Here is a 15,238-nt window from a genome sequence, read left to right on the forward strand (position 1 = left end):
TAGTCATTATATTTAAAACATCTTTGCACCTTATGTAGGAAGTGGCTGATCGTCCCTTTTTCTCTTAGGTGACTGAGGCCTAGGAATGATTTTTTTACTGTCATTGTTCATTCAGCAAACAGTTATTGAATACCTGTCACGTTCCAGGTAGTATGAAAGCCCTGCTCACCGGGTGGAGAACAAAGCAAGTAGTCTGTCCACGTTGAACTTGAAGTAGGTTTTAGGATTATAGGATGGAATTCAATATACCAGACTTCATGTTTCCATCCGTGGAATTCTAGTTACTGTAATGTGAATTCCAGTTTTAAATGTATGACTGACATAAAATGGAATTACCATCTTAACACGCATTCCTTTACAACTATATTGCATTTGAGTGTCCGACACAGACTGGAGCTCAATTTTGTCCCTGTATAACACTGATACTTAGTAAACACCATTTCACGTCAGCCTTACATAGCTTTAATTGATGGATTCTGAAAATTTTAACAAGTTCATTTATTTAACATTCTCTATAATTATACAAAATTACTTTTTCTTTATAAGGAAAAGTTCTTCATTGAGAAACGTCCTCTTAAGAACCACTTTTGAACTTAAATAAAAATGCAGACCCTTACCGTTTTAAAAATTTTTTCCTTTAGTATACCAGTGTCAGTTCTTGTCAGTGTTTTTGAAGTGCTGAGTTGTAGATTTCCATGTTGATGGGGATATAGAGAAACTAGAACCCTTGTGCACTGTTGGTGGGAATGTAAAGTGGTGTAGCCACTATGGAAAACAGTACGGCAGTTCCTCAGAAAAATAAGACTAGAATTACCACATGACCCAGCGATTCCTCCTCTGGGTACTCAAAAGAATTGTAAGCAGGAACTCAAGGAGGTACTTGTACAGCCATGTATAGCAGTATTATGCACAGTAGCCAAAAGGTGAGAACAACCCATGTGTCCAAAACATGCTGTGTACATACAACGGAATGTTACTCAGCTTTGAAAAGGAAGGAAATACTGACACACATACCATGACATGGATGAACCTTGAAGACATTATGCAAAGTAAAATAAGCCAATCACAAAAGAACAAACATTGTATGGTTCCACTTATATGAGTTACCTAGAGTAATCAAATTGGTAAAGACAGTGGAATGCTAGCTGCTTGGGGGAGGGGGCGGGGCAGGGAATGGGGAGTTATTGTTTAATGGGTACAGTTTCAGTTTGAGAGACTGAAAATTCTGGAGATGGATGGTGGCAATGGTTGCACAACAGGTTAATTGTACTTAATGCCACTCAGTTGTACGCCTAAAAACGTTTAAAATTGTAATTTTTTTGTACATTTTACCACACAGAAAAAAATGAAGGAACAGTATAGTTAGTTCCTTATTGATGTGTTGGATGAAGAGCCATGTGAAAAATTATTAATCAAAATAGAAGCTCTCTCCTTTTGAATATTAACGCTTATTAAAGGAATATTTTGAAATAGTAACTAATAAATTTGTATGAAAATGTTTTGGTGGTAAAATAAACCAGATTTGTACAGATTAATTTATTTGTGACTATGGGAATCATTTTAACTTTATTATAAATTTTTATTTTGCTCATTATCGGTAAAACTGTTGATATTTGGGTATATTTGATTCAAATTAGGAGTATTTATTAGTTTCCTTAATCTTCATGTTTTTTTCGTAGGTTCCGTTTAAGTCCAGCTGCCCGTAATATTCTGGAAAAACATGCCCTGGATGCTAGCCAGGGCACAGCCACTGGCCCTCGGGGGATATTCACCAAAGAGTATGTTTGTGCTTTTTGTAACAACCAATTCCATTATTTATCATGATCAGCTTTTTCTGAAGGTATTTAAAGAAGAGCTTATTCAGTGTTAAGATTTAAGAGGACATATACTGTTCTTTTGTATTTTCAGTTGCTTTTGTGAGTGCAAAATTATATTCTGTGCAAGAGTTGTTTCAGAGTAATTACAGCATTAGTGAAGAACGGTTCTAACTTGGTAACTAAGCCAGATCCTTAGAAATGGTGATAAATGCAAAAAATTATATATAGAGTGCAGAGTGGTGAACCTTTATATTGTTTTACATTTGTTTGAAATAAGCTTATAATCACATTTAATTTTTTAAAACCTGGAAATATACTTTCAAACATAATTTCATTCTTATCTGTTTGGATTTTAGTCACTTGTATGATCAAACTGATTTCCATATGCAGTTGGCTCTTTTTGGATTTCCTTTTCTATTCAACTGTCCATGAGTTGGCACCATTGTTTAGTACCACACTCTTAATTATAAATATTTTATAGTAAGTTTTAAAATTTGATCGAGTTATCCTTGTTCTTCTTTTCAATAGACCAGTTTTCTTGGTTGATTCTTATTTTATTATTTTTCCAAATGAATTTTAAACAATTCGTTTGCCCTGCTGGTACAGGGGAATGATGGTGTTTTTATTGGGATTGTATCAGATTTTACAATTAACTTGGGGAAGAATTGATATCTTGATGATCCTGAGTCTTCCTATTCAAGAACACTGATGTTTTTCCATTTGTTTACATTTTGTTTCTTTTAAGAGTGTATGAGAACAGATGGCCCCTGCTCTATTGAAACTTAATCTAGTGGGGAAGGCAAAGATTAATCCTTTAGACATTTGACTAATGTAAAATTGCTGTAGTGGTATGTGTTATTTTAGAAAGAGAGAGAGAGAGAGCAGGGAGAGGGAATGGGGCAGAGGGAGAAGGAGAAAGAGTCTTAAGCAGACTCCACACTGAGCATGGAGCTTTGGGCTCCAGGGTCATGAGATCATGACCTGAGCTGAAACCAAGAGTTGGATGCTTAACCAACTGCACCACCCAGGCGCCCCTGTATTACATTTCTGTTGGTGGTAATGTTAAATTCTTCAAATTGAGTTAACATTTTAAAGCAATATGTTTATTCCCCATTTACTATTGATAAAAAGTGATCAGTAATACTGGCTAAAATTTTTTAAGTTGAGATGAGCAAAGGTTATAAAACTATTAAGTGGCAGTTGTGGACCAACGGAAATATCTTTTTTCTCGTTGGGTTATTTTACTCTTCATTAAAGCATTGGTTTAGGGCACCTGGGTGGCTCAGTCGTTAAGCGTCTGCCTTCAGCTCAGGTCATGATCCCAGGGTCCAGGGATTGAGCCCTGCATTGGGCTCCCTGCTGGCTCATCAGGGAGTCTCCTTCTCCTCTCCCTCTGCCCCTCCTCCCCACTTGTACTCATTCTGTCTTTCAAATAAGTAAATAAATAAATAAATCTTAAAGCATTGGTTTATTTTGGGGCATTTCTTTTATGGCGAGCAATCCAGGTTTAATTCTTAGGTAGCCTCGTTTATCTGTATTACAGCCTTACTGATTTGTTCATCAGACATGTGTATGTGGTTCTCTTAAACACATACCGTGAGTCCTGCCATACTACATGAGTTGGAGATCAGCTGTCCTGACCTATGACTGAAAAGTAGTATTCTAGATTGTGAAATTTTAGTTAAAGGGCTTAAAAAGTTTCACTTAGCCATAAAATGTTAAAATTAAGTATCTTCATAGCCAGTTAAGCCTAGTTTTTCCCCCATATCCATCCTACTATTTGTACCTTGATTTTATTAATCTACCAGTCTATGTTTTAGTAAACTCTCCATAAAAATGGGATAAAGCAACTTTCTTTATAATCAAATAGACTTACCTGAATTTCTGAGGGATAGGGCGGAGAGTCTGTACTTAATTCATGAGTCATTGACCAAGATTTGGTGACATCTTTGGTAAAGTAATCATAGCTGTACCTTAGAAGGCTTAATTTTGCATATTTGTAGAAGATACATTGGAGCAGAAAAAAAGTTGAGGTTAGGAGATAAATTAATAGGCTTATAAAGTAATTCAGATAAAAGATAAAAAATGCTTGAATGTAGGTGAAAGAAGTAGAGATTACTGATGTAGACATTGTTATAAGGACAGAATCCAGAAGCTTTCATAAAGGATTGAATGGGGAGCATAGACCAGGATAGCAACGAATCAAGGAATGAATTTGGGATTCTGGTCTGGATGATGAAATTTTGGCTCCATAAACACAAATAAGGGCTTTGGGAAAGTATTTGTCTTAGTGGAGTGAGTGATATGTTAGCTCTGAAGCCTGTTGTCAGTGCTGACAAGCCCACAGGCATCAGGATCAGTGAGGTGAAGGTTACTTGCAGGAGATAGTTCGGGACTCGAGAGGGATTGGTAGGTAGTAGAGCAGTGGTTATAATTGAGATAATCAGGAAGTAAACTTTTAGAAGGCAACTTTTCTTGTGTTGGAGGATATCTAGGGGCTGGATAAAAAGTTAAGGAACGTGTGATCTGAGAAAAGTCTTTTGAAGTCGGTTATTAGGTGATATTTTAGAAGGCAGTTCAGTGGTGTGACAGCAGAGGAATGAAATAGCCCTTTCTTCCTTTCTCCCTTCTCTTTCCATATATGCTTACTATATATATGATGAACAAATAGCGCTTTTTTTTAACCTGAATTGAAGTTATAATAGTAATGTAATATTTATGAAGGGAAACGAAATGGTATTGTCTTGCTGCATACCCAAAGGAAGCACTGTTAAAATAGAGTTACATTTTTAATATCTTTGCCATCTTCCTCCTCCTAATTTCCAGTTGTCTTTCCTGTCCTTATTCTTTAACTGTGCACCGTAAGAGAGTCAGCCTTTGGTCTTCAAATTCTGACACATTACAAAAGATTTCATGAGAAAAATTGATCCTGAAGGCATGCATTATTTAGGATTTTTAATTCGTATACTACTAAAGATGCTTGTGTTTTAAGTTTAATATTAAGGTGGACCTCAGAAAAAACTTTGGCTGACTGTCACCTACAAAAATGTCATCTTCTGATGAGATTTAAAAACTGCAGGCTAAGCTTCCCCCAAAATACCTTAGCACAAATTCTTGAAATTTGGAGGGACATCCTTCCTTCTTCCACTCTCAACTAAAAATGCAAGTAGAATAGAAAAATCAGCTCCAACTGCTGAGGAAGTGCCTCTGATCCAGTGTGTTTATGAAGTAAATCCTCAGTGTTAGGGTTGCTGTTTTAAATGTTGCAGTAGAGCAAACATATTGCCCAAACATATTGCTCAGAATGTATGTTGCGCGAAAGCATATAGACTTGACTTTGCCTGTGCATGTAACTATTTTAGGAAAGCTAGTGCTGGGACCACAGTTAGAGACAGAATACATTTAAGTTCTTTGCCGGTAACCTAACATCTTTTGTGTATCTGTGTCTTAAATCATAGCTGTAGTTAATGTTTGTATTCATATCACAGCATCAAAACTGATAGGTGTGACAGGTGAGTATCTAGCATGTTTGCAGTATTTCTTTTTAAAACTAAGTTATAGGGGTGCTGAGTGGCTCAGTCCTTAAGCGTCTGCCTTCGGCTCAGGTCATGATCCCAGGGTCCTGGGATTGAGCCCTGCATCGGGCTTCCTGCTCGGCGGGGAGCCTGCTTCACCCTCTCCCACTCCCCCTGCTTGTGTTCCCTCTCTCACTGTGTCTCTCTGTCAAATAAATAAATAAAATCTTAAAAAAAAAAAAAAGAAAGAAATTACTTAAATAAATAAAACTAAGTTATAGCCCACCCAAATGAATTACTCTTTAAGGGATCCTGGTAGAGAAGGTTCTGCCCTGAGTGAACTACCAGGGTATCTTCTGCCTTTATGCAGAAGTGTGATATATTTGTTTTTCTCCTAATTTTTAGAGCTTTTAATGCCCACCTCATTCTTCAAGTAGAATCTGATTCATTATTTCATGGACAGAAATCATTAAAAGCATTCTCTGCATTATAGAAACTAAATTGTTGGCTGTTATTAAACAGTAATTAACATTTATACTTTATGAGGTATGTAAGTGTAAAATCAGCAGTGAAAGTTTACTGTGAAGCAGTGGCCAGAACTGATTTTCTGTTTACTTGTTAATGATTAATGACTTCTCCTTACTTTTATTCTTTACCAAGAGCCGTTTTACCCAAGAATCTTAGTTACTACAAGAATGAAACTAAATTGCCTATTTCTTGATAAAATAGTTATTAGTTATGCTGATAATGAAATAAAAATGTGTCAGTTTAATGTGACCAATCTTTTCTTAAATAGACATATTCAGGCATTAATATTTTAGTCTTTATGTTCAGTTGTTATTTTTGTTTGTTTATTTTTAACTGATGCCTGAGAGTAAACTGGTGATCCCCATATAAAGAAATGGATGTGTTTTGGATATGTCACTCTGATGCTAAACTTTAATTTGATTTAAAACTCAGATTAGTAATAGGTTTTATTAGATGTATTTAATTACCTTATATAATAGAAAGGGACTAGTAATGTTAGGCTATGACTTGTAAGAGCTCTTAGAAGCTAAATGTCTTTTGCGGAAGGCATTTTTTCTGAATCAACAGAAGCCTTTATTGTATATCAGTGCTCATTTTTTTAAGATTTTATTTTATTTTAGAGAGAGAGCTTAAGCAAGGGGGGGAGGGGCAGAGGGAGAGAATCCTCAAGCAGACTCCCCGCTGAGCATGGAGCCCAACATGGGGCTTGATTCCCCTGATCCTGAGATCATGACCTGAGCCGAAATTAAGAGTTGGGTGCTCAACCAACTGAGTCACCCAGGCGCCCCCCAGTGCTCATATTTTTATTTATCTGGCTAGGGTTTTGGCTCATGACATAAATCCCCAGAAAGGTTATTGGCAGCCATTTACTTCACATGTAAATGTTACCATAATTAACTGGAAAATGATGCTTTTGGTTATGAGTATAAGTAAATTAAAAATTAACTTCCAGGGGTGCCTGGGTGGCTCAGTTGGTTAAGCGACTGCCTTCGGCTCAGGTCATGATCCTGGAGTCCCAGGATCGAGTCCCGCATCGGGCTCCCTGCTCAGCGGGGAGTCTGCTTCTCCCTCTGACCCTCTTCCCTCTCGTGCTCTCTCTCTCTCTCATTCTCTCTCTCTCAAATAAATAAATAAAATCTTTAAAAAAAAAATAACTTCCCAAGAGAAGTAAGCTTGTTGTCACAAGCCTCAACAATATATAAGGTCATTCCCTAGGCCACATACCTCCTCTTCATCCTCGGTCTTTCCATTCACATCACCGTGTTGTGTGGCACGTGCTCGGAGAAGCGGCCTGGCCTCCAGTTACGCCCAGGCTGCTTTTTGTGTGACGGGTTGGAGGCCATGGTCAAGAGGTCCTACGTTTAGCTTCAGATTAGGTAGATCACTATTTGTCATTCAGTCCCAGACTTGCTGTGAATCCGAGATGTACTGGATTCTGTCCTACTCTGTTCATGTGAGAAAAAAGTATTCTGACTCTGCCTTGGTTTATATTTGCACATTATGTGCACAGGTGTGAGAAAAGTAGCAGCAAATGCACAGACTCTGGAGTTGGCCATACCTGGGTTTGATGCCAGCCTTGGCTTCATCTTTTAACCCTCTCCTCCTTGTTCACTCTTCTTTCCACACTGGCCTGCCTTCTGTTTTTAGAAGCAGCTGTATTTTTCCCTGCCTAGAAACATGCTTTCCCCAGCTCTTGTTCCTCCTTCATGTCATTCCACACAAATACCACATCCTCAGGCCTTCCCTGACCATCCATCCTCTTTTCAAAGAAGCCCCCCTCTCACCTGTCACTCATGTCATTATTCTGCTTTATTTTCTTCATAGCACATCACTACTGTCATTTGTTTGCCTGATTAATAGAGACTCTTCTGTGGAATAAAGTGTCTTGTTTAACGCTGTATCCTCAACACCTGCAATATTGGTGCTTGAGAAATACTGACTTACACTTGCAATTTAACCTCTCCAAGCCTACTTACTCATCGATGGAGTGGGAGTAATAATACCTCCCTCACAGGGCTGGTGTAAGATTACATAATTAACATAAGCACAGTACAGGCTTACGAGGCTCATCTTCTCACTTTTATTCCCACTTTCAGTGCTTATTAGGGATCCAAGATGGTAAAACATTTAAGAGTTCTTCCGTCAATCTGACCTCTCTTGTTAAATGTCAGCTCTTTAATTTTGAAACAAGTAAGTTCGTTGTACTTAGTGTTAACTCCATGCACCCCTTTTTGGACCCAGGTATAAAGCATGGGCTCTCCTAACTAAAAATAGTATCAGTACATATGGGGGGATTCCTCTAACATTGTGCCCCAGGTTGGAACATGCTTGCCCGGGTCAATTTTCTATTACTGCATAACAAATTACTACAAACTTAGCAGCTTAAAATAGTACCTGTTTATTATCTAACAATTTTGTAGGTCAGAAGTCAGGGCCCAGCATGGCTGGGTTCTCAGCTTCCAGTCACAAGGTTGAAATGAAGGTTTTTGGCCAGAGCTAGGGTCTCATCTAAAGATTGGATGGAGGGCGCCTGGGTGGCTCAGTCGTTAAGCCTCTGCCTTCGGCTCGGGCCATGATCCCGGGGTCCTGGGATCGAGTCCTGCATCCGGCTCCTTGCTCAGCAGGGAGTCTGCTTCTCCCTCTCCCTCTGCCTCTCCCCCTGCTTGTTCTCTCTCTGTCTCTCGCAAATGAATAAATAAAAAAAAAATCTAAAAAAAAAAAATAAAGATTGGATTGAGTCCTCTTCCAGGCTCACATGGTTGTTGGCAGAATTCAGTTCTATCTATCAAAACTCAGTCTATCAGAATTCAGTCTTTGAGACTCTGGCCCCTGGTTGGCTTTTAGCCAAGGACTGGTCCCAGCTCCTGGAGGCCTCCCTCAAGTCCGTGCCATGTAGTCATCTCCACAAATGCCTGTTCCCTTCTCCAGTGCCAGCAGGAGAATCTCTCTCCATTCAAATCTCTTCTTCCAGGAATTCCTGGTTCCATTTAAAGGCCTTATCTGGTATGTCTGATCCCACCAGGGTGATTTTACTTTTGCTTTTTGATGAACTTAATGCCAGCTGATTGAGGACCTTAATTAGGTCTGCAAAGTCCATCACCTTTGTCTTGTAATGTAACCTAATCATGGGAGCCCATCCATCATCCTCAGGCCGACCCATACTCAGAAGGGATTATGTGGGCTGTGTACAGCAGGTACTAATTCTATACATACAGGAATATTGGAGCCATCCATCTCAGAATTCTGCCTGCCATGTTGCCATAAGATATTAAGTAAAAGGTTTCGTTTAGGGGAGGATGATTGTCATTTCTAATAAGCCCCGCAGATGCTAGGTTTTCCCCCTCATAATTCTTTTGATAAACAATAATAAATAAACTGTGTTTGAGAAATTTAAGGAATGTAATTTGCCTTTAAATTTGTGTCATTGTGATGTTGTTTTTAGGTTATGTAAAACCTTTTTAAAGAAATTTTTAGATTAAAAACGTTTTTTAAGCTCTTTCTGCTATCTTTCCGTGCCGCCATAATGGTGCCCATGAATGTCCTGGCAGATGCTCTCAAGAGCGTTAACAATGCTGAAAAGAGAAGTCAACGCCAGGTTCTTATTAGGCCGTGCTCCAAAGTCATCGTCCGGTTTCTCACTGTAATGATGAAGCATGGTTACATTGGCAAATTTGAAATCAGTGATGATCACAGAGCGGGGAAAATTGCTGTGAACCTCACGGGCAGGTTAAACAAGTGTGGAGTGATCAGCCCCAGATTTGATGTACAACTGAAAGATCTAAAAAATGGCAGAATAACCTACTCCCGTCCCACCAGTTTGGTTTCATTGTACTGACAGCCTCAGCTGGCATCATGGACCATGAAGAAGCAAGACGAAAACACACAGGAGGGAAAATCCTGGGATTCTTTTTCTAGGGATGTAATACATACGTGCAAATAAAATGTCACAATGGGGGAACAAAAAACAAAGCATTTTTTAAAATGTAAAATTTTGTTTTTGGAAAGGGTTCTTTTGAATTGTCAGATATTATAATTTTTGCAAAAGCCATTTTGTTTAAGAGATTGTATTACTTCATACCCACTATAACCTAGCATAGATCGAAAGCTTGATATATGTAGTAATTAATTAAAACCTTTTAAAAACCAAAGATACCTTTAATGCAAGTTAAGTCTATTACTAGTTTAGTTATCTTTCATTCTGAATGATGCTGTGGGTAGGTTTCTTTCATTAGATGGTGCTGACATCATACTGAGCAATATAAAATGGTGTGATTTCCTGGTCACAAAAAGGGTAATTTGCACTAGAAAATCCAATAATTTAGTAAATATTCTAATAAAAGTTGTAATGAACTTGACATTTTCTGAATGCCATTTGAAAATTGACAAGTATAAAGAATGAGAGTATGGTTTAATTTATGAATTGTTCATCTACCAGATGATACCCCCGTCAAAAAAAGACTGATTTCTTTTTTTGAAGATACCTACACCCAATACTTTGATAAATTTGAATTGTTTAGTTTTTGAAAATGTCCCAAGTAGTGTAGTGGGTGAATAATGTGAATCAGCAGACCAGATAAGATTTGCTTGCTTAACTCAAATCATTAATTTTGCATTATTTTAGCCTTGACATCTCTCTAGTTCAGTACCTTCCCTCCACACCTCATCTCCGCTTTCTAAACATCCTCTGTTCCTTGTTGCTAATCATGGTTCTCTATCTCTTATCTTCAGGGATGCTCTCAGACTGTTGCAGCTGAAAGAAATGGGCAAGATTACGAAATCCAGACCCACCCCAGCCCCTCCAGCCACTCCCACGGTGCCTCTGCCTGCACAGGCCATACCCACGCCACCTTATCCACGGCCACCAATCCCACCACTCTCAACTCCTGGACAACCTAATGCAGCAGTAATATCATTTAGTAGATTTTTTTTTTTTTTTCAGATTTCAGTGAGAAAGAAAACAAGAACCATTACTGTCTTCATTTACAAGTGATTCTTCCAGCCCATTTTAGTAGTAGCTGAAAGTGATAAAGAGGAAATACTCCAAATGCTTTGTTTTGCAGACTCCTAGCGCAAACCTGATTTGTTTGCATGGTGCTAACTTCCGAATTCAGTGCCGTATATGTATGCTCTGTAATTATGGTACTTTTCATGTAGCTTTTTTGGGTGTGGTACTATTGATTGGTAGCTGCCACTAACCCTCTTCTGTGACTCTTTGATTTTGACTGAGGGAATGGATAGTCTCACTGCAAAGAACTACAGAGACTGCACTGCTAGACATTCTTTCTTAGATGCAGGCAGTGTAACAGCCCCTTTTTTGTTGTCAAAATATTCCATTTTTGCCTCTTTTTACCTCCTTCTCCTAGTATCTTTCGTGTCATTTGCTTCCAATCAGAAGAAATGCAGGATAATCTCTGGTTCATGTACAACTGAATGGGCACTTAGAAACTCAACACACAAACCCATCCTGCTCTTTCTCATGGAGAGATACATTCCAGTATATTTTAAAATAGTTGCAAACAGTATAAATTTCATGGGAAACAAAATTTTTAAGTGTAAATTCATGATTCATGACTGCACATACAAAACATTTATGTGTAATCAAATCTTAATATTTTTAAGAAGTAGGCTATTCAAATTAAGAAGATAAACCTGACTTTGAAATTTTAATGGCATATAGTGAGCGCTTATTCTATTTGAACAAGTACTCTGCCAAAATAAAATGTTTAGTTTCCTAAGAAATCAGGTATATTTTTAGCAGCTTAGTTATTCTGAAGTGATTGTGATCTGGTCCCAGAATGGAGCGAAGGACAGCAAAGGAATCACATGTAGTTTAAGGTCCATCCTGCTTTTGTTAAAGGTTCAAGGAACAGAGTGGAAAAGCTACAGTAGAGTTACAGGAAGATTTTATTATCTCACCTATACTTTATATTGGGAAGTTTTAGGAAATAGAATACTCATGTGATTTCTTTTTTAAATTAACAAACCAAAATAGAAATAGTTTGGCAGATTATCTAATATATTGAATTATCTTTTTCTACTGCATGCCATTTATAAGTAAGAATTGTCTGTTGTTGGTTTGTTGAATTACTGTATGCTTTTGAGTTTTATTAAGAAGTGATATTTGTAATAGAAGCTGCTTACAGGTGGTGTGTGTGTGTCTGCTTCTCTGTCTCTGTTTCACACACACACACACACACACACACACCCATGGGAGAATTATTCATGACTTGGGAAATTTCTTTTTGATCATCTTAAACATAGTAACATAAGACAACCCATTTATAAATAAAACATGAATTTTACTATTTTCTGCAGTCATGTACTATAAAGTTAAAACTTTGGATTTCTTATATGCCTCCATATACTAAGAATTTTTACTAGTTCTTTTCCTATATTAATCTTTATTACCAAAAGCTAAGTCACTGAGACTAGATTTTAGCTACGGAGTTTGTTTTTTCCACTTCCATATTTATGTTTAATGGACAAATTGCAATTTCTTTACAGGGCACATTCACTGAGATCCCTGCTAGCAATATTCGAAGAGTTATTGCCAAGAGGTTAACTGAATCTAAGAGTACTGTACCACATGCATATGCTACTGCTGACTGTGACCTTGGAGCTGTTTTAAAAGCTAGACAAAGTCTGGTCAGAGGTTGGTAAAGTTAAATTTACTTAATACAGTACACAGGCTAACTGTCATGAAATCCTTTACTTGTAAAGGCACACTGTATAGCTTTTTATTTCAGTTTCATCATCTGGATGTAGTTTAGTGCTAGAGAAAAGAATGGGCTCACTTTTCCTGTAAGAAACAAACTGGTTCCATAGTACTGAGTAAATCATGCTTTTTGGTGTGATATCTGAATAAAGCAGTCCTTACTAACGTTCTAGAAAGTACAAAATCCCAAACTTAATGTTTTAGATGTTATGTATATCTTAGATATTCCTTTGCTTTATACAAGTTTTAATTTTGTATTTATTCTTCCAAAGTGAACTTTCAGGTTATGAAATTTGCAGTGTACCTCCCAGCAATCAGTTAAAACTAAGATTGCTGGGAGACATAACAAATTTTTAGCATGAACTGATGTTTTCTTTTCTTTCTTTCCAGTCTGTGTGGTTTTTATTTCATTCTCTTGCTTTGTTGTACTGGCTAAGACCTCTGGTACAATAATGAATGTCGTGGTGAAAGCAGACTTTTGCCTTGTTCTTGATCTTCGGAAAAACATTCCATCTTTAATATCAGTTGTAGGTTTTTTGTAGATTCCTTATTTTAGGTTGAGGAAATTTATATTCCTAATTTGCTGAGAGGTTTAAGCATAAATGGATGTTGAATTTTATCATATGCTTTTGTGCGTCTTTTGAGATAATCTTTCCTTTTTCACTCTGTTATATTGGTTGATTTCCGGATGTTGAATTAACCTTGTATTCCCCATATAAAACTCATTAATCATTAATTGTCTCATCTATTTATTGATCTCATTTCCTAAAATTTTGCTAAGAATTGGGGCACCCAGGTGGCTCATTCAGTTAAGTGTCTGCCTTCAGCTCAGGTCATGATCCCAGGGTCCTGGGATGGAACCCTGCATCGGGCTCCCTGCTCAGTGGGGAGCCTGCTTCTCCCTCTCCCACTCCCCCTGCTTATGCTCCCTCTCTCTCCCTCTGTCAAATAAATAAAAATCTCAAAAAAATAAAGTAAAATTTTGCTAAGAATCGTTTTACCTGTGCACATGAGAAAACCCTGTAGTTTACCTTTTTTTGAAGATACTTTTTTCTGTGTTTGTTACCAGATCTCACAGAATGAGTTGGAAATGTTTCCTTCTCCTTTATTTTCTGGAAGAGTTTCGGTAGAATTAGTTTATTTCCTTTTTAATTGTTTGGTAGAATTCACCATTGAAGCTATCTAGGCCTGTGATTTTCTTTGTGGGGAGATTTTTAACTATGAATTCAGTTTTTAAAAATAAGTGTAAGTTCTGTTTCTTCTTGAATGAGCTTTAGTAGTTTTTGTCTTTCAAGGAATTTGTTTATGTTATCTAAGTAATGAAATTTACAGTAGTTCCCCCCCTCATCTGCAGGAATACATTCCAGGACCCCCAGTGGATGCCTGCAACCCCTGATGGTACAAAACCCTGTATATACTATGTTTTCTCCTATGCATACATACTTATGATAAACTTTAATTTAAAAAATTAGACACAGTGAGGGCGCCTGGGTGGCTCAGTTGGTTAAAGCGACTGCCTTCGGCTCAGGTCATGATCCTGGAGTCCCCAGATCGAGTCCCACATCGGGCTCCCTGCTCAGCAGGGAGTCTGCTTCTCCCTCTGACCCTCTTCCCTCTCGTGCTCTCTATCTCTCTCATTCTCTGTCTCTCAAATAAATAAATAAAATCTTTAAAAAATAAAAATAAATAAAAAATAAATAAAAATTAGACACAGTGAGAGATTAACAATAATAAAATAGAACAATTACGATATGCTGTAATCAAAGTTAAGTGAATGTGGTCTCTCTGTCTCTAAATATTGTACTGTACTCACCGTTCTTGTGATGCTGAGGTAACATGCCCACCTGATGAGATGACATGAGGTAAATGACGTAGGCATTGTGACATAGCATTAGGCTACTGGTGGCCATCTGACAATAAGTCAGGAGGATCATCTGCTTCTGGGCTTTTGACCACAGGTAGCTACCTGTGGTCAAACTGTGGAAAACAGAACTGTGAATAAGGGGGGTCTATGGTATTCGCATAAAGCTATTCATAATGTTACCTTATTATACTTCTAACATCTATATAATCTGAAGCGATATCCTCATTTTCAATATTAGTAATTGGTGGCATCTTTCTTGCTCAAGCTGGCTGGAGATTTATCAGTTTTATTGATCTCTTCAAATAATCCATGTTTGATTTCATTAACTTTCTCCATTGTTTTTATAATTTTCTTTTCATTGATTTCTGCTTTTAACCTTTATTCTTTTTTTCTGTTTGCTTTCGGTTTAATTTGCTCTTTTGTTTTCTAGTTTCTTAAGGTGAAAGCTGAAATCAATATAATATAATAAACCTTATTCCTAACATAAGCATATAAGGCTTTTAAGGTCCCTTTTGGCAGTGCTTTAGATGAATTCCACAAAATTTGATGTGTTTTATTTTTCTTTACATTCAATTCAAGATGTTTTCTATTTTTGCTTGTGATATCTTTTTTGATCCATGAATTATTTTGAATGTAAGTATAATTTCCAAATATTTGGGGACTTTTCAGCCTTTCTTTTATGATTTCTTACTTAGCTCCATTGTGCTTAGAGAACATTCTTGGTATGATTGAAATGTTTTTAAATTTTTTGAGATTTTATAGTCATAATATGGTCTATCTTGATGAATGTTTCATGTGT

The 15,238-nt window shown here is 37.3% G+C and overlaps 1 protein-coding gene and 1 pseudogene across 1 annotated transcript in view; both read left to right on the forward strand.

Annotated features, from left to right (window-relative positions):
- The window catches only part of PDHX (pyruvate dehydrogenase complex component X), a 67,982-nt gene that overhangs the window by 36,391 nt on the left and 16,353 nt on the right, over positions 1 to 15,238 (forward strand). The window contains exons 5-7 of the mRNA XM_027578545.2: positions 1,680 to 1,778; positions 10,589 to 10,763; positions 12,365 to 12,512. Of these exons, the coding sequence (XP_027434346.1) occupies positions 1,680 to 1,778; positions 10,589 to 10,763; positions 12,365 to 12,512 (422 nt within the window). The remainder of the gene's footprint in view (positions 1 to 1,679; positions 1,779 to 10,588; positions 10,764 to 12,364; positions 12,513 to 15,238) is intronic.
- LOC113913970 lies at positions 9,174 to 9,813 on the forward strand (annotated as a pseudogene).

The sequence above is a fragment of the Zalophus californianus genome, chromosome 11 (genome assembly GCF_009762305.2).
Source record: "Zalophus californianus isolate mZalCal1 chromosome 11, mZalCal1.pri.v2, whole genome shotgun sequence".
NCBI lineage: Eukaryota > Metazoa > Chordata > Mammalia > Carnivora > Otariidae > Zalophus > Zalophus californianus.